The sequence below is a fragment of the Anabrus simplex genome, chromosome 1 (genome assembly GCF_040414725.1).
Source record: "Anabrus simplex isolate iqAnaSimp1 chromosome 1, ASM4041472v1, whole genome shotgun sequence".
Classification (NCBI taxonomy): domain Eukaryota; kingdom Metazoa; phylum Arthropoda; class Insecta; order Orthoptera; family Tettigoniidae; genus Anabrus; species Anabrus simplex.
The window spans coordinates 157,638,401-157,658,930 of NC_090265.1; the positions used below are offsets into that span (position 1 = coordinate 157,638,401).

Below are 20,530 nucleotides of genomic sequence, written 5' to 3' on the forward strand. Positions count from 1 at the left end.
AAAACTTTACAACTACATCTTATTTTAGTGGTGACATCTTCTGAGTAAATTTATAAGTTGGTGCAGATTCAGTTTCACTGTTTCACCAGTAGAGGAGTTCTTTTAGGCGCTAGATTTAAATGCGCGGCGTTGGGGTGTACCTCCTGCTATAATAATAATAATAATAATAATAATAATAATAATAATAATAATAATAATAATAATAATAATAATAATAATAATAATAATAATAATAATAATAGTAATAATAATAATAATAATAATAATAATAATAATAATAATAATAATAATAATAACAATTGTTTCGAGGTATCTGTGGAAAGCAGAGGTGAAAGAAGGTGCGGGCTGGAATAGGTCTCAACTACAAAATTAAAGTTAATATAAAACTTTAACAAAGGTTATATTTTCTTTTCCAAAATCAACAAATGACAACAAATAACAAAAGCGTAACAGGTACCAAGTAGCAAATCAACAAATTAAGAAATTATAGATTACAGACGTTACAAGTTTTGGGGCTTCGAGCCCCGTTTTACATACCTTGAGCCCTCAGTTCACAACCACAAATTACCTAAGGGCAGAAAACCCCTTCATACCAAGGAGCAATTGCCCCTAATTAGAATGTAAAGCCTCCTAGAGGCACGCAGAGATCAAATTTGGAAAGAGCAGTCCCGCTCTCAATTTTACAAGCCTATCAAAGGCCACAACAAATTTCACTCCTAACTGCCCTCAAGGCACACATACAGTGAAACAGGGGTATCTTGTACCCAACCTACAGGGCCTTCACATGAAGAAAACAAAGCTTTGGGTTAATTAAATGGCCCAAAAAACCAAATTGACTGAAGGCGTAGCTTGCACTCCTACATGAAACTTCTTAAAACCTAGGTGGCACTCGGCCAGTTATACAGGGGCTAATCCCATACTAGGGAGGTGACTCGTAGAAGAATAATTTATTACATTAAGAAGAGAAGAAAATCGGTTATGAAAACGCAGTCACCTCAAAACAACATGAGTGGGAGCTCGAGAGGGTTAAGCACTCTCTATCCCAAATTGCGGTTAATTTACATGAATATGGTAAGGTTTACATTGAAAAAGGATTCGAACCTTCCCCGCGGGTTAAAACTGCTGAGCTAGCAAGAAATAAAGTTCTTAAACGGCCATTACCTTGTTGATGAACTGCTGCCCGAAGAAAGAGGCGCTTCCCGCCCCCTGCTACATAATCACACACCAAGCAAGTTGTCGATGAAGTGGCGACGAGCCATGAACCTCAGCAGTTTTATACGCTCGGGGAAAGTTCGAGACCTTTCGTGAATAAAACAGTCCCGCCCACTACCTTTCATTGGTCGGCTAAATATTACATGTCAAAACTGAAGAAGAAATCTAGGATTGGTGGAAAATTAGAAAATTTAGGATTGGCTGAATTTAAAACTGGCGGAAACAGAGATCAATATTGCCAACCCAAAAATGAAAGAAATTTAACAAAGAACAAACTTATGGATACAAAATTTCTTCAAAAACAGTTCGTTCACTTCGCACCAGGGTGCACAGTTATAGTTTTTATGTAGTGACATCTAGAAGAGAATGTCCACACTTCTTGCTACAGAGCAAACAAAGACAAATCGAAATAGACACAGTTCAGAACACTTCAAAATTTACAGTAGTGACATCTTCCAAGAAACCTTTGATTTAATACAGATTTTAAAGTTCAGAGTTTCTCCTGTAGGGGCTACTTTTTAGGCGCACAATTTAAATTTGCGGGGTCGGGGTGTACCAACCGGTACAGACCTCCCCCCCCCCAAAAAAAAGACCTTCCCAGGGGTGACACAGAATAATGTTGAAGAAAATCTTTTTCTAAACCAAAGTCCAAGTTTGTTGTAGATGATTTGAAATTAATTGAATTGCAGCTTCCTTTGAAATAGATTTGTAGGAGTATATGGAGGAGTTATTAAAACTTTACAGAGTCTGTAGCAGCATTTAAACAGGAACCGTTTAAAGCATCAAGACATGTTTCAACATAGTTAGGAGTTAGTTGAACTCCGGATAGAGAGTGTCTTTGTTGTAGTTGGATTTTGATGCGAAATTTTTTGAGTACGGTAGTAGTTGGATTCCGAAACAAAACATTAATTCTTGAAGGAATATATTTTAAAGTTTAGCACGGTTGATGTTAGAGTCAAAATATATTAAATGTAGGTATAGAATGTCCATGTGACAGTTACATGCTGCTTGGTCTTGACGGAAAGTCCAGCCGCCACTTCCCATATTTCACCGATGCCGCTCGGACCCCTCAAGTACCCTGAGATACCGTTCTCCCGCACTATTAGAGGGGTAGTGGTGCTGCATGCCGCAGAGGAGATGCGAAGTTTAAGCCTCCCGCTGAGTTGATGGAAGGGCCGCCGCGCAACAGCCCGTGCCGGGATACGAACTCCGGCGTGCCGTACTCAAATGGTCATCACGGGAGTGGAGTGGGCCCGTACCCCACCTCAGTGGGAGTACGGCGCCGAGCAGCTGCCGGGCACTGAAACATTAAAAATTCTGTGGCAGAAGGATGTTGTTGGAGACAATTTATTTAGTGGGTACGTTATTGACATTGAGGCTGAGGGGTTAGCAGCGTGACCTTTTTTTTTCAAGCCACTGGTGTGTTTGAGCAGGAGACGGGAGCATGGTAATCGTCTAGGTGGGTAGGATAGCAGTTTAACTGACAGGGGAGGTTGTACAATGAATATTTAAATACAAATAACCTAATTCAAAGAGCAGAAGGCCTAAAAATGAAACCAAAAATATAATCTTTACGCCGTTGCAGCCAAACTTTCAAGACTAAGTTATTAGACATTAAACAGGCTTTATCTGCGACAGATGTACCCTAAAGATCTTCTCGGTGGCTGGATTACTCACTAACAAAGTGACCGGCGTAAGAAAATCTAAAATTATGCACGGCCCATGAAATCTGGGAGCAAGCTTGCCCGCGGGAACAAAATTCTTGACCATAACTTGGTCTCCTACCTTCAAATTGGTGGCCCTCCGTCCACGATCATATCTTTCCCTAACCTTTTCATGAGAAATTTTAAGATTGGCCTTGGCCTTCTTCCAAAGATCTTTAATGTTATCAGGATCTATTGTCTCAGGTAGAATATCACTAAGAGACCAAAGGTTAGAGAGCGGCGTGTTGGGAACAAACTTGAACATCAAAGAAGCTGGAGTAAATTTATGAGATTCATGAACCGCCGAATTCAAAGCAAAAGCTAACCAATGCAGGGACGTGTCCCACCTAGAATGATCTTCATGATAATATGCAATCAGCGCCGACCTCAGATTACGATTGACCCGTTCAGCCAGAGATGGTTGAGGATAGTAAGCAGAAGTTGTTACATGTGAGATAGATAGACCAAAACAGAATTTACGAAAGAGATTAGAGGTAAAGGCTTTAGCATTATCAGACACAATATATTGACACGGACCAAACGAAGCAAAAATGGAATTTAAACAAGAAATAGTGGACTGAGCGGTAGCCAGCTTAGTCGGAAATAACCAGGAAAATCTTGTGAAACCATCTACACACACAAAAATGAATTTGTTGGCGTTCCCCTTTGACTGGGGGAAGGGTCCTACGTAGTCGATATAAAGACGTTCCATGGGGCGCGACGCCTGATGAGAAGACAAGAGCCCTTGCTTAGTGGACATGGAGTGTTTACCAAGCCAACAAGTTTTACAAGATTTTACTAATTCACGGATTTCTCCGTCCATACCCTTCCAAATGAACATTTCACGGATCTTTTCACGGGTTTTGAAGATTCCTAAATGCCCCCTAATGGGGTCTCATGATAGTACTTGAAGATCATGGGCACGAGAACAGCTGGAACCACAACTTTCATCATCTTATCATGCCTCGACGGGCAACATAAAATACCATTCCTCAGTACATAAGGGACGACATGTTCCCCCGAGAAAGGGTTTGCATGATGGGGGCCAGCGTCGGATCTTCACGTTGATATTTCTCGAGATCCCTAAACAACATGGGAGCATCGGTTAGAATGGCATTAACCTCAGGTAGTATGGACTCGGGAGGTGACGGACTATCAACCTGTTCAGGGGTCTCTACATCATTAGAAAACACACGGCTTAGTCCGTCAGCAACCACGTTTTCAGTACCTCTAATATGCCTAATGTCAAACTGGAAGGCAGAAATTCGGATGGCCCACCGGGCTATACGACCCGTACGACGCGGCCTACCTAAGACCCAACTTAAGGCTTGGTTATCAGTTTCCAAGTCGAACTTGACATGTTCCAGATAAAGGCGGAACTTTTCTAGCGCAAACAAGACAGCCAAACCCTCAAGTTCATAGATGGAATACTTGGCTTCTTGAGCCGAAAGAGACCTAGATGCATAGGCTATGGGTCGCCTCCCTAGTTCGGTCTCTTGAAGAAGGACCGCAGCCACTGCCGACGACGACGCGTCGGTTTGGACGATGAATTTCTTAGAGAAATCGGGCATGGCAAGAACAGGGGCATTACACAGAGCTAATTTATGATCTTCAAAAGCGGCTTGTTGAGAAGGTCCCCACTCAAATTTGATGCCTTTCCTACGAAGTAAGTTCAAGGGCGCCGCTCTATTGGCGAAATTTGGAATAAATTTCCTGAAGAAATTCACCGTACCAATGAACCTAGCAATACCTTTGATGTCCTTGGGAGGCTTGAAATCACGTATGGCCTGTGTTCTAGAGTGATCGACTGCATCACCATCGGGCGACACAATATGCCCTAGGAATGACATGGAAGGTTTAGCGAAAGCTACTTCGGACAGCTTAACTGTTAACCCTGCCTTACGAAGACGATTCAGGGCCTCTTTTAGATGATCAAGGCGTTCTTCAAAGGTCTCAGAAAATACGACGACATCATCCAGATAATGATACAAGTACTCAAATTTGATGTCGGAGAAAACCTTATCTAGCAGTCTTGTAAGTACAGCTGCTCCCGTGGGGACCACGAAAGGCACGCGGTTGTATTTGTACAAGTTCCAATCTGTGGAAAAAGCTGTTTGGTGTTTGGACTCCTCTGCTAGCGGTATCTGTTTATAAGCCTGATTGAGGTCCAAGATGGTGAAGAACTTAGCTTTACGAAACCATGAAAAACAAGAATGAAGGTCTGGAAGGGGCACAGATTGTAACACCACCTTCCGATTGAGAGCCCTATAATCAATCACAGGCCTGAAGCTACCTTGGGGTTTCGGAACTAGAAAAATCGGCGAAGAGTATGCCGACTTAGAGGGCCGAATAATACCATCCTTCAACATCTGATCTATGATTTCCTTCAAAGCTTTCATTTTAGGTAGAGATAGCCTATAAGGTGGAAAACGGACAGGAATCGAATCCGTAACCTCAATCTTGTATTCGATAAGGTCAGTAACACCAAGAGTCTCAGAGAAAACCTCTGGAAACGACTAACACAACTTACGAATACTCTCTGCCTGCTCCTCAGGGAGATGTCTAAGGTCAACATCTCATCCTGGGTAGGCGAAACATATGTAAACGACACAGAATTACATTTTAATAAGGGATTTTTACAAGTTGAAGCAAATTTGAACGTGCACAACTTGCTCAGAAGATCGAGCACTAGACCAGTATGGGACATGAAGTCTGCTCCCAATATAATGGGGCAAGACAAGTGCTTTGCCACAAACAGTTTAACCTTCCAAGTAAATTTAGAAATACGAATTTTAGCATACAGAAAACCTAAAATATCTAATGGGGATGAGTTTGCCGAAACATAATGAACCGAAGTCGAACAAAAATCAGGAAATTTACAAACAGTTTTCAATTTGGAGTACCATTCAGCCGAAATAATAGAACAAACACTGCCAGAATCTAATAGAGCTGTTACAGGTTCATTATTTAATTCAATTTTGAGAAAAGGAACAGGTGCGGGGGCATCCGCCGCAATCCTAAGACATTCTTTGGGACCCTCAAAAGATAAATTTGAAGACTGACTTTTCCCTGAAATTTCGACAGGTTTACTTGGGGCATAGCCTCGGGAAGATGGGTTAGCCGACTCAGCCGAAGCCACTAGTCACTTATGATTTTTGGTGGAAGTTGCACCCGAAGTTGAGCAGGAGGGGGTGCTGTTAGCATTAGGGCGGTTCTTGGCAATATGGGAAAACGCGTCGCATATAAAACAGCCTTGAGATGACCCTGCACCATTCCTTGTCTCACTAGACTTGATCAATGGACATTTATTGCGAAGATGGTCAGGAGACCCGCAAGCATAACATTTACGGGGTGTGACGGGTCGGCGAGGTGGAGGCCGAAAACTACTAGAGGATGGAGGGGGTTCTTTCGCGACACGCAAGGTATCGGCATATCTAACTCCTTCGGCTGAGACAGCCATAGCCTCTAACTCGGCAAAAGTTTGCTGACGCGACGCAAAACACAAGTATGATCTGTAAGGTGGTGAAATTCCTTCCACAATGGCTTGAACGATATGATCTTCGGGAAAATGAAGGGCAAATACCCTAGTATAGAATTTGATGTCTTGTATGAAGTCTGCCAGGTTTTCATCAAGTCGTTGCACTCTATAATAATACTTCTGAATTAGAGATGACCTAGCTCGAGCCGGAATAAAATTAGCTAACAGATGGGCGTGGAAGTCTTCTATGGAGGACTGTTCAGCGATTGCCCTAACTATCTTGTCTAAGAGAACACCAATTGCATAGTGATAAATGATCTGCAAAATTTGACACGGAGAAAGAGAAAAAACAAAAGCATGATCCTGAAACTCAACTAAAAACCTTAAGAATGAAATAACGTTACTGGTAGAGTTAACAGAAAACTTAGAAATACCCCTGAGCAACATTGCTAATGGATGGGGAAAACTGCTGAACCCTGGTGACATAGTAGGTAGAGGCCTAAGTGGCGAAGAAGCTAATTCAGAACGTGCATAATTCAGCGATGTACGACGCTCAGATTCGTTGTCTAATGGGGCAGAGGTTTGTTGAGCTACAACAGCTTTCCTATTAGCTTCTCCTTTAGAAGACTCTTCCTCGCTGCCTACGTTTACCGTAGCTGGTTGATCAGTTTTGGGAGGTACTGCCCCAGTTAACAGTAGTCCAACCTTACTGGATAAATCGGAAAGGTTTTCGAGGACGGCACTAGCCTCCTGCCCTTGAGTATCATTCAATTTAAGAGACAACAGATCACTCACCCTAATGGAAAAATGGTACAATCTAGCTTGTACACGTTTAAGTTGATTAAGTTGATCACCCCCTTCAAAAAAACTAACTACCGATGCTAGCTCAGTAGCATTATCAGTGATCGTGGAGAGAGCGTCATCGACCTCTTTTTCTCCCAAAGTCGGGATGGTAATAGGCAAATCAAGGGAATCTTTTAACTTATTGGTGTCTATCGCAACCGTGCCTCCAGATTGAACATTCCTAATCGTTAATTCATAGATCAATTCCTCCTTGCGCAAATAGCCGGGATGGAGGACGTCGCGAGGGCCGGACATGATGACAGAAAATTTTTAGAAAAATAAAAAAAAATCCAGCAACTGAGAAAATTGTTAGAGTTCGAATCGAAAACAATGTTTAGCCATCAAAAGGGGCTAAATTGAGACCCATTCAACCACGCTCTGCTACCACTTGTTCCGAGGTATCTGTGGAAAGCAGAGGTGAAAGAAGGTGCGGGCTGGAATAGGTCTCAACTACAAAATTAAAGTTAATTTAAAACTTTAACAAAGGTTATATTTTCTTTTCCAAAATCAACAAATGACAACAAATAACAAAAGCGTAACAGCTACCAAGTAGCAAATCAACAAATTAAGAAATTATAGATTACAGACGTTACAAGTTTTGGGGCTTCGAGCCCCGTTTTACATTCCTTGAGCCCTCAGTTCACAACCACAAATTACCTAAGGGCAGAAAACCCCTTCATACCAAGGAGCAATTGCCCCTAATTAGAATGTAAAGCCTCCTAGAGGCACGCAGAGATCAAATTTGGAAAGAGCAGTCCCGCTCTCAATTTTACAAGCCTATCAAAGGCCACAACAAACTTCACTCCTAACTGTCCTCAAGGCACACATACAGTGAAACAGGGGTATATTGTACCCAACCTACAGGGCCTTCACATGAAGAAAACAAAGCTTTGGGTTAATTAAATGGCCCAAAAAACCAAATTGACTGAAGGCGTAGCTTGCACTCCTACATGAAACTTCTTAAAACCTAGGTGGCACTCGGCCAGTTATACAGGGGCTAATCCCATACTAGGGAGGTGACTCGTAGAAGAATAATTTATTACATTAAGAAGAGAAGAAAATCGGTTATGAAAACGCAGTCACCTCAAAACAACATGAGTGGGAGCTCGAGAGGGTTAAGCACTCTCTATCCCAAATTGCGGTTAATTTACATGAATATAGTAAGGTTTACATTGAAAAAGGATTCGAACCTTCCCCGCGGGTTAAAACTGCTGAGCTAGCAAGAAATAAAGTTCTTAAACGGCCATTACCTTGTTGATGAACTGCTGCCCGAAGAAAGAGGCGCTTCCCGCCCCCTGCTACATAATCACACACTAAGCAAGTTGTCGATGAAGTGGCGACGAGCCATGAACCTCAGCAGTTTTATACGCTCGGGGAAAGTTCGAGACCTTTCGTGAATAAAACAGTCCCGCCCACTACCTTTTATTGGTCGGCTAAATATTACATGTCAAAACTGAAGAAGAAATCTAGGATTGGTGGAAAATTAAATTAGAAAATTTAGGATTGGCTGAATTTAAAACTGGCGGAAACAGAGATCAATATTGCCAACCCAAAAACGAAAGAAATTTAACAAAGAACAAACTTATGGATACAAAATTTCTTCAAAAACAGTTCGTTCACTTCGCACCAGGGTTTTTATGTAGTGACATCTAGAAGAGAATGTCCACGCTTCTTGCTACAGAGCAAACAAAGACAAATCGAAATAGACACAGTTCAGAACACTTCAAAATTTACAGTAGTGACATCTTCCAAGAAACCTTTGATTTAATACAGATTTTAAAGTTCAGAGTTTCTCCTGTAGGGGATACTTTTTAGGCGCACAATTTAAATTTGCGGGTCGGGGTGTACCAACCGGTATAATAATAATAATAATAATAATAATAATAATAATATGGTTCATGTTTGTGGGTTACTGTAGTCACGTCCTAGTTCGTGAACCATGGGCAACGGCTGAGTGGCCTAGTAAGTGGTCCTGAGATTCGGGATACCAGTTGCTATGGAATGGGAATGGGCATCTCGGACATATTCTGAGTCCTGGACCTCCTTGTGCTCAGGCGGCTAGGACTATACAATCCACCGGTGGTCCATAACCCGTTAGAGGAGGGATTCTCACTTGGACTATGTGCAAGTATGGTAGCATCCTGCTTCATGAATTTACCGAGCTCAGAACATTTTAAGCAAGCCTCGGACCTATGGGAGTAACGGAGTCCTACTCCCACTTGACAGGCGAGGGACTCCTTGGAAACAACTTGGCGAACGAAATGGAATTCGATGGGGAGCTATCAATATTAATGGGGCTTATGGAAGAAAGAAAGTAGAACTGGCTGTTAGGACTAGAATTGTGTCCGTGTATTCACCATGTGAGGGTGCAGATGAGGATGAAGTTGACAAGTTTTATGAAGCATTGAGTGACATCGTAGTCAGGGTCAACTGCAAGGATAGAATAGTGCTAATGGGCGATTTCAATGCGAGAGTTGGGAACAGAACTGAAGGATACGAAAGGGTGATTGGTAAATGTGGGGAAGATTTGAAAGCTAATGGGAATGGGAAGCGTTTGCTGGACGTCTGTGCTAATATGGGTTTAGCTGTTACGAATACATTCTTCAAGCATAAGGCTATTCACCGCTACACATGGGAGGCTGGGGTACCAGATCCATAATAGATTATATCTTAACAGACTTCGAATTCAGGAAATCTGTTAGGAATGTACGAGTTTTCTGTGGATTTTTCGATGATACAGACCACTATCTGATCTGTAGTGAACTAAGTATCTCTAGGCCTAGGGTAGAGAAAGTGAAATCTGTCTGCAAACGAATAACGGTAGAAAATCTCCAGGACGAGGAAATAATACAGAAGTACATGGATATGATTAGTGAGAAGTTTCGAACAGTAGAGAGTAAGCAGGTTCAGGATATAGAAAGTGAATGGGTGGCATACAGGGATGTTGTAGTAGAAACAGCAAGGGAATGCCTAGGAACAACTGTGTGTAAATATGGGAAAAGGCGAACATCTTGGTGGAATGATGAAGTGAGAGCAGCTTGTATACGTAAAAAGAAGGCTTATCAGAAATGACTCCAAACAAGGGCCGAGGCAGACATGGATTTGTATGTAGATGAAAGAAACAGAGTGAAACAAATCGTTGTTGAATCCAAAAAGAAGTCATGGGAAGATTTTGGTAACAACCTGGAAAGGCTAGGTCAAGCAGCAGGGAAACCTTTCTGGACAGTAATAAAGAATCTTAGGAAGGGAGGGGAAAAAGGAAATGAACAGTGTTTTGAGTAATTCAGGTGAACTCATAATAGATCCCAGGGAATCACTGGAGAGGTGGAGGGAATATTTTGAACATCTTCTCAATGTAAAAGGAAATCATCCTGGTGGTACTGTGAACAGCCAAGCTCATGGGGAGGAGGAAAATGATGTTGGTGAAATTATGCCTGAGGAAGCGGAAAGGATGTTAAATAAACTCCATTGTCATAAGGCAGCAGGAATAGATGAAATTAGACCTGAAATGGTGAAGTATAGTGGGAAGGCAGGGATGAAATGGCTTCATAGAGTAGTAAAATTAGCGTGGAGTGTTGGTAAGGTACCTTCAGATTGGACAAAAGCAGTAATTGCACCTATCTATAAGCAAGGGAACAGGAAGGATTGCAACAACTATCGAGGTATCTCATTGATTAGTATACCAGGCAAAGTATTCACTGGCATCTTAGAAGGGAGGGTGCGATCAGTCGTTGAGAGGAAGTTGGATGAAAACCAGTGTTGTTTCAGACCACAGAGAGGCTGTCAGGATCAGATTTTCAGTATGCGCCAGGTAATTGAAAAATGCTACGAGAGGAATAGGCAGTTGTGTTTATGTTTCGTAGATCTAGAGAAAGCATATGACAGGGTACCGAGGGAAGAGATGTTCGGCATACTGGGGGACTATGGAATGAAAGGTAGATTATTAAAATCAATCAAAGGCATTTATGTTGACAATTGGGCTTCAGTGAGAATTGATGGTAGAATGAGTTCTTGGTTCAGAGTACTTACAGGGGTTAGACAAGGCTGTAATCATTCACCTTTGCTGTTCGTAGTTTACATGGATCATCTGCTGAAAGGTATAAAATGGCAGGGAGGGATTCAGTTAGGTGGAAATGTAGTAAGCAGTCTAGCCTATGCTGACGACTTGGTCTTAATGGCAGACTGTGCCGAAAGCCTGCAGTCTAATATCTTGGAACTTGAAAATGGGTGCAATGAGTATGGTATGAAAATTAGCCTCTCGAAGACTAAATTGATGTCAGTAGGTAAGAAATTCAACAGAATTGAATGTCAGATTGGTGATACAAACCTAGAACAGGTCGATAATTTCAAGTATTTAGGTTGTGTGTTCTCCCAGGATGGTAATATTGTAAGTGAGATTGAATCAAGGTGTAGTAAAGCTAATGCAGTGAGCTCGCAGTTGCGATCAACAGTATTCTGTAAGAAGGAAATCAGCTCCCAGACAAAACTTTTACATCGGTCTGTTTTCAGACCAACTGTGCTTTATGGGAGCGAAAGCTGGGTGGACTCAGGATATCTTATTCATAAGTTAGAAGTAACAGACATGAAAGTAGCAAGAACGATTGCTGGTACAAACAGGTGGGAACAATGGCAGGAGGGTACTCGGAATGAGGAGATAAAGGCTAATTTAGGAGTGAACTCGATTGATGAAGCTGTACGCATAAACCGTCTTGGGTGGTGGGGTCATGTGAGGCGAATGGAGGAGGATAGGTTACCTAGGAGAATAATGGACTCTGCTATGGAGGGTAAGAGAAGTAGAGGTAGACCAAGACGACGATGGTTAGACTCGGTTTCTAACGATTTAAAGATAAGAGGTATAGAACTAAATGAGGCCACAACACTAGTTGCAAATCGAGGATTGTGGCGCGTTTAGTAAATTCACAGAGGCTTGCAGACTGAACGCTGAAAGGCATAATAGTCTATAATGATAATGTATGTATAATAATAATAATAATAATAATAATAATAATAATAATAATAATAATAATAATAATAATAATAATAATAATAATAATAATAATAATAATAATAATAGTCTTTGGGAGAAAATTCAACAACAACCTGAAATGAAGGGATTTGGAACGAAATAATATAATAATCCGCCTCTGTTGTGTAGTGGTTAGTGTGATTAGCTGCCACGCCCAGAAGCCCGGGTTCGATTTCCGGCTCTGTCACAAAATTTGAAAAGTGGTACGAGGGCAGAAAGAGGGTACATACACCCTCAGGAGGTCAACTGAATAGAGGGACGTTCGATTCCCTTCTCAGGCATCCTCAAAGTTGTTTTCCGTGGTTTCCCCATTTCTCCTCCAGGCATATGCCGGGATGATACCTAACCTACGATCACGGCCGCTTCCTTACCTCGTCCTTGTATATACCTTCCGATCTTCCCTTCCTCCCACAAGGCACCTATTCAGCGTAGCAGGTGAGTCTGCCTATGTGATATACTGGTCCTCCTTCCCAGTTGTATCTTTCCGAACCAAAGTCTCACACTTCAAGACACTGCCCTTGAGGCGGTAAAGGTGGGATCCCACGATTAGTCCGAGGGAAAGGCCAACCCTGGACTCTAAACGGATTAAGAAAGAAAGAAAGAAAGAAAGAAAGAAAGAAAGAAAGAAAAAGAATAATATAACAAGACATCAAAGAGTTTACGAATAAAGTGTTAAATATGGAATGATTCGAAGGCAAAGGGGAAAAGGAAGTTGGTACAAACCGGTCTGAGAAGAGAAAGAAGAAACACAACGGAAGGATGAAGGAATATTGGAAAGGAAAGAAAAGAAGAGAATGCATTTAAAGGCTAAGCTTATTGTTCATAGTTGTTGTGGATCATTTAGTGAAAGTTATGAGATAGTAAGGAGGGATTTGACAGAGTAGAAGTATAGTAAGCAGTTTGACCTATGTCGACGATTTGATCTTAGTGGCAGAAAGCTCTTGGTACGTGAGAAGAGGTGCCGCGAGTTTGATTTGAAAATTGTTATTTCAGTAGGGAAACGAGAACTGAATGTCAGGCAGAAAATACAACACTGGAACAGGAATATGATTTCAAGGAATCAGGATGTGTAGTCTCCCAGGATGGTAGTATCTAAGTAAAATGGAATCAAGTGTAGCAAAACTAATGCAGTGAGATTTTTAGTTGCGGCCAACAGTATTATATAAGAAACAGGTAAGCTCTTTGGCGAAATTAACTTTATTTCGCTCTGTTCTTTGCTGTACGTGAGTGAAAGTTGGGTGGGCTCAGGATTTAACATTCATGAAGTATATATATTATATAATATTCTTATGTATTTTATAAACCATGTAAATATTTCAGGCGATATCTAATTTTAAACGTAGGTCTATACATTTTTATATGCACTTGGGGCTAGCCTTTTTCCTCTATAAATTCATATACTGTATCTGTGTGCAAAATAAATAATACTAATACTAAATACTGTAACTGAGATAAACTGAAGAATAATATATTATGACCAAATTAGGTCGGAAATGGTTAGGGAAGGAAGCGAATGTAAATTTCAGAAAATTAAGGTATTGTTTGCATGTCTCTTTATGTTACAGACATCTGCCAGAGGCCTACAGATCTAGGTATCAGAAATCCCATCGCCAAGAAGACTGGCTTCATTTTGATCTACTACACAGTTATCAGTGTACTATGGATTGCTACATCACTTACTATGATGTGTAAGATATTCTTCATTTATATTGATTAGTGGCATAAATGTGTCCGTGTCCTTCCGCTTTTTACAAGGGATTGGTCAATATTATGACGTAGAAACCCTATATCTAATGATTCACTTTTATTTAGGATTATCATGTTTTTCCACATAAAACATCGGATTTCGAGACGGTGTCATGTTTATGTTCAACAATTCCGCTGATGGTTAGGGTGAAATAATGTCGCTGCATGTGCGCATGGAATGATTATAAGTTTTATGAATATTGAATTTTCAAGACCGCTTTGTAATCGAAACCAACTTTCAACCTATTAGGTCGTGTTAGGTACATTTAGTACGTGTTAAAGAGATGTTAAGTACAGAATAAAATTGGCCAACCGGATACCAGTGGGATCCGAACCCACAACCTCCCGATTTCACGTCGGTTGCTCTACCAATTGAGCTATGGTGGCCCAGCTAGGCCACGAGGGCTGGTACAGTGTATATACATCCTCAGGGGGTTAACTGAATACAGGGACGTTCGATTTCCTTCTCAGCCATCCTCAAAGTGGCTTTCCTTGGTTTCCCACTTCTCCTCAAGGCAAATGCCGGGATGATACCTAACCTAAGATCAAGGCCGCTTCCTTACCTCGTCTTTGTACATCCCTTTCGATATTCCCATCCCCTATATTGTCTCTTTTCAGCGTAGCAGGTGAGTCCGCCTAGGTGAGGTACTGGTCCTCCTTCCCAGTTGTATATCTCCGACCCACACCCTCACGCTCCAGGACACTGCCCTTGAGGTGGTAGAGGTGGGATTCCTCGCTGAGTCCGAGGGAAAAACCAACCCTGGACGGTAAACAGATTAAGAAAGGAAGAAAGAAAGAAAGAAAGAAAGAAAGAAAGAAAGAAAGAAAAGAATGAACGAAAGAAAGAAAGAAAGAAAGAAAGAAAGAAAGAAAGAAAGAAAGAAAAATGTGAACTAGGCCACCATAGTTCAATTGGTAGATCAACCGACGCGAAATCGGGAGGTTGTGGGTTCGGATCCCACTTGTATCCGGTTGGCCAATTTTGTTCTGTACTTAACATCTCTTCAACACGTACTAAATGTACGTAACACGACCTAATAGGTTGAAAGTTGGTTTCGATTATAAGTTTTAATTTACGGAGTGATCGAATGGACACAACATGGAAGTGAGCAATCACGGATCATTTTGACAAAACGTGCGACGCGATGTTACCTAGCAATCTTGCAGGCTGTGATGTGAAGTACTGATGGATGACCATGATTGAGAGACATATTATAAAAGAGGGGCGTTAAAGTAATGATGGTCGATGTTATCTTGCAGGCTGTGATGTGAAGTATTGATGGATGGCCATGACTGAGGGACTTACAGAACGTTCTTTTATCAAAGATACCTCATCTAGTCGTGCTCTAGAGAAGTGATTATATCATTCATGGTAGTTTCATAGACCCTGAGTCATCTTACTCCTTCCGATGCAATGAATTCTACAAGGGTTGACTCCAAATTCCATACAGATGTCTCACAAAAACAATTCGTCAGATACAAATAAATTCATTGTTAAGGGATATTCATGAAACATTTGATTTTCCCACAAGGCAAAATTTGACACCAATTTTTGTTACATTCCCTATACTTAAGAAGAATGACATTCTAGTCCGTAATTTTTGAATTATTTCTTGAAAAAAAAAAAAAAACCGGCATTAACAGAACATTTGGAGGTGTCGCTGCAAGTGAACGAAGAATAATCTTAGTCTTCCCCTTCTTCTGGTGCGATATCCTCGCAGAAAATTGGTGATCGTTCATGGAGTACTTTTTCCTAAAGTATTTCGTATTCATTATATCGAAGTTACCGCATCGTGGATATCGAACTGTCGGAGGTTCTGCATTCAATATATTCATCTCTACCCATGTCTAGGTTTCCTTCTATTTTATATTCTATGATCAGTTGCATCAGACTATATTTTAATTTCGAAATATTGGTTGCTTACCTGCGTTTTGTGAGCGATAAGATTTCCTGGCACGACGGGATACCTCCTCGTTGGAGACATGCAGTTCATTAGCTTCATCCTAAGAGGATCTAAATAGCTTTGTGTTAATTCAACTACTGATGAGTGATTACCGTCATCAATTTATGGTTTCCTGTTATTTTGCATTTTGCGAGTTAAGGTGCTTTTACCTCCAAAAGAGTTGCTGTAAATAATATACCGTTTTTATAAAGCCTTTTTTCTTTCTTAATGCGTTTAACGTCCAGGGCTGGTTTTTCCCTCGGACTCAGCGAGGGATCTCACCTCCACCGCCTCAAGGGTAGTGTCCTGGAGCGTGAGATTTTAGACTGGGGGTTAAAACTGGCGAGGAGAACCAGTACCTCGCCCAGACGGCCTCAGCCGCTATGCTGAACAGGGTCTTTGTTGGGGGGGGGGGGGGGAGGGGGGAGGGCGGGATGGGAAGAATAAAATGGATAGACAAGAAAGTGGGAAGGAAGCGGCTGTTGCCTGAAGTTAGGTACCATCCCGGCTTTTACCTGGCGGAGAAGTGGTAAATCCACGGAAAACCACTTCGAGGATGGCTGAGGTGGGAATCGAACCCCCTTTACTTAGTTGACCTTCCTAGTCTGAATGGACCCCCTTCCAGCAACCGCACCATTTTTCAAATTTCGTGGCAGAGCCGGGAATCGAACCCGGACCTCCGGGGGTGGCAGCTAATCACACTTACAACTACACTACACTACACAAACGGACAGATATTAGCATTTACTGTGTTATATTGAAATGATTTAGTTCAAGGTAGGTATTTCATTACATTACAAAATGCAGTATTTTTATTAATACTAATTTTAATTTTATTGATCAATTTTTATAATAATACTACCATCAGAACTGTTTTTAACATAATGGCTTTGATACCTTATGACGGTTATAACTCAAAATACAATAATTATTGTAGGGTATTTAACTTCTTAAGTGTAAGTTTCCATTTATTTATGGTTATAAAATCAATAAGAGTAGTATAGTCAAACTATGCGTGTATGACAGTGTAAATTATGAAATAAAGTGCTGCTTCATGAAACGATTTCTGTAAAATATGTACTTAATATGCCTCCATAATTTAAATTGTTTTAAGGGGCTGTTTTACATTTCCTTAGCTAAAAGCTGCCCAATAGCTACTGGTTGCTTGTAAACAGATAATATAAGAAGTAGCCTATGCCAACGTTCGGGAATATAAAATTTATTGAGAAGATATACTTAAGTAAGTAATATTGAAGAATGAGCAGCTTCTCACGTACAGATCCTCACGGACGTGCCTTCAACTATACTGTAGACGAAAATGTTGGCTGGCCTTTATCCCAACAATCCCCGTTGATGTGATGTTTAGGTGACTTGATTGCCGTAGGTGTGTGGCGGGTTGCAGGACGCATCAGTGGCAAGTGAGCTCCTTTTGTGATCCAGTATGAAGACAACCACTCTGGTTTTTCAAAGACAATTTTGGCTTCTGCTTCCCTTGTATTTGTGATTTAATGTATGTAGAAAATATTCTAAAATATTTTTTAAGTTTTGCTCAAATTGTAACATTTTACGCCAACAGGAGACACATGCACATACACAATTTTGTAAAACGAATCCCGTAAATCTTTAGTTACATAGATGTTACTTGCCGTTTATTAACCCAAAACCTACGTAATTAAATGCGATGTGAATAATGGCAGAAATACAAATATAGAAAAATAAATAAATCATGCGACATCAATCAGGAGTACATTTTGAAAGGTAAGAAAAATGTGTTTGGCTTCTTTTCTCTAATTCATAGTTTTTTAATTAATAATTTTGTAAGGAAGCGTTTTATTTCCTTTAACCATATCCGATAGTGCACAAAGCGATGTGTTAAACTTCTTGAAATAGCTGTCTGTGAAGACACCTTCATGACATAAGCTGAACTACAGAACTGTCAGTTAAGTAATGACTCGCTCTGTCCATCATGTCAGAAACTGATTAATTTTCTTTATAAAGTCTGGCTCCATGGCTAAATGGTTAGCGTGCTGGCCTTTAGTCACAGGAGTCCCGGGTTCGATTCCCGGCAGGGTCGGGAATTTTAACGATCATTGGTTAATTTCGTTGGCACGGGGGCTGGGTGTATGTGTCGTCTTCATCCTCATCACGACGCGCAGGTCGCTTACGGGAGTCAAATCAAAAGACCTGCACCTGGCGAGCCGAACATGTCCTCGGACACTCCCGGCACTAAAAGCCGTGCGCCATTTCATTTCATTTCTTTATAAACTTAGAAATGGTATTCGAAGATGTCTCCTCTTAAACAGTACTTTTTTAAAATGAAAGGGCTTCACCACTGTAGGCTGATATCTTCAGTCACCCGTTTTATGAGAAGTAGCTCATTTATTTTACATTCTGTGCATCCTATTAAGATGTAAATTAAGTTCGTTCCAAGAAACAGACTGAAACACGTAGTTCAATTGGGAATGTTCAATTAGTGGAAGGTTCCACTACACATCACACGAAAAATAACAGTCTTGGCAATTGAATGGAAGTAGAAAAATGGAGATTTACTAGAGAGGAAAGAAGAATAATATGATATTTTGAAAGGTCGAAGAATGTTGAAGGTGAGGTGATAGATCGGTTCACAAATGAAGAGAGATCGAATCAGGATAGTGATGATTTGGCGAAATTCGCCCAGAATCTATATATATATATAAGAGGTTTGTCTGCACATTGCTCAGAATTTGAAAAGAATGGTATTTCTGTATCGGTCATGTCCACAGTAACAAGGAAATGGAATTTTTACTTTTCCGTAATTTCTGTCTGTCTGTCTGTCTGTCTGTCTGTCTGTCTGTCTGTCTGTCTGTCTGTCTGTCTGTATGTATGTACACGCATCACTAGAAAATGGCTGAAGAGAATTGAATAAAATTCGGTATGCAAAGTCGCGGAATAAGTTGCTACAATCTAGGGCCTAGGCCTTAACAATTTTATTCACGCTGATTGAAATGGTAGTTTAGGGGAAGGCCAAACATTTTATTCTTAAATATTCACGTTATTAGTGGTCCTATCTCACTTAAAATTTGTATGCAAAGTCGGAGGTCGAGCCACTAAAATCTAGGCTATACATAATTTTATTCACACTGAGTGAAATGGTACTATGGGGGAAGGCCTAAAATTTAATTCTCAAATATTTATATTATTAGTGGTCGTATCGATAAATACTACATAACGAAAGTCATATAGAATTAAATTTCCGACCATTAATGTCTTCTATATTTTTATCGTACCGGCTATGATTACACAGATATTCATGAATTTGTATTTTTGTTGCAAAGTCAATATCAACGCCCAGCCACGAGAAAATAGGTTAACAGAACTTAATTAAAATTGGTATATAGAGACGGCGAATAAGAAACTACAGTCTAAGCCATAACAAATTTTCTTCAAACTGGATTAAATTGTAGTTTAGGGGAAGGTGTCTAAAATTTAATTTTTAAATACGTATGTTATTGGTCCTATCCAAAAGTACTAACTTACATAACAAAAGTTACAGAGAATACAATTTCCGATCATGTATATTTTATTCAGTTTTATCGTACCGACTATAATAGGAGTGGTATTTCAGATTCGGAAGAAAACTAAATGTGAAGACCTACAATTTCGAAAGCGCATAACATTGATGAATAATAACATTACATTGACTATTGTTAGTGGCGGTGTTCTTTATCTCTTATGCTGCCTCTCAACTCCGATAGATGGTTTACTGCTGCGTACCCAGTATAATAGCCTAACTGATTACTGGCGGAAAATAGCCGGGGAGTTAGAAAACTTTCTTCTTTAGCATGCCATTCCTCTGGTTCATACATTTTCTGACACAGCTGGTACGTAACACACCGGTTCATCATAGTATTCCAGCTGTTCGATCCCCACTCTGACGCGCTGTTTTGAATGAACAGTGTGCATACTTCAGGCAGAGGCTCACTTAATAGTATTGGTAGTAGTAGTAGTATGGCCTGGTGTAGTGAATTGATATTTACCTACTCATCGCGTACTCCTAAGGAAATAGATTAGTAAAAGGGCATATTTTCTTCTCTAGGATTCTCCACTATCCGACCTCCTCCCCGCCGAAAAAAAGACAAAGAGTGTTCACGGATCACGGCTGTCTGCGGCTTGGTCATACCAGCTCTGAAACTTTGGACTGTAACATCGGGAGCTTAGACCTGTTCGTTACAAGTGAGAAAATGTGTGGTTTGTGATTGATCGAGTATTTCATACGTAAGCATTGCTTTTAATTGCGCCATTCCTACTGACGTCACTGTAATGTTTGTTCATTTCAGTTGGGAAAACTACCGAGTCTTTCTGAGGATGTAAAAAGGCAGGTGGAGAGTGAGTGTCTACGATTAAAATGAAAACTTCTCAACCTTATTGTGACTGATGGTATGCAAGCGGGTCTACCATTACAGTGAAAATTCCCTAACTCAGTCTTCATATGAGAAAAGATGTTTGGTGATATCGCCGTCGCGTTTCTAGGGTAACGTTAAAAGCTTTGCAATTTAATACAATCTTGCTCACAACGTGTACACTACCTAACCTAGAATTC

At 40.7% G+C, this 20,530-nt stretch overlaps 1 protein-coding gene across 1 annotated transcript in view; it reads left to right on the plus strand.

Moving 5' to 3' along the window:
- Window positions 1-20,530, plus strand: part of LOC136863318 (uncharacterized) — a 109,234-nt gene that overhangs the window by 55,766 nt on the left and 32,938 nt on the right. Inside the window, exon 3 of the mRNA XM_067139707.2 lies at window positions 13,828-13,950. Within this exon, the coding sequence (XP_066995808.2) occupies window positions 13,828-13,950 (123 nt within the window). The remainder of the gene's footprint in view (window positions 1-13,827; window positions 13,951-20,530) is intronic.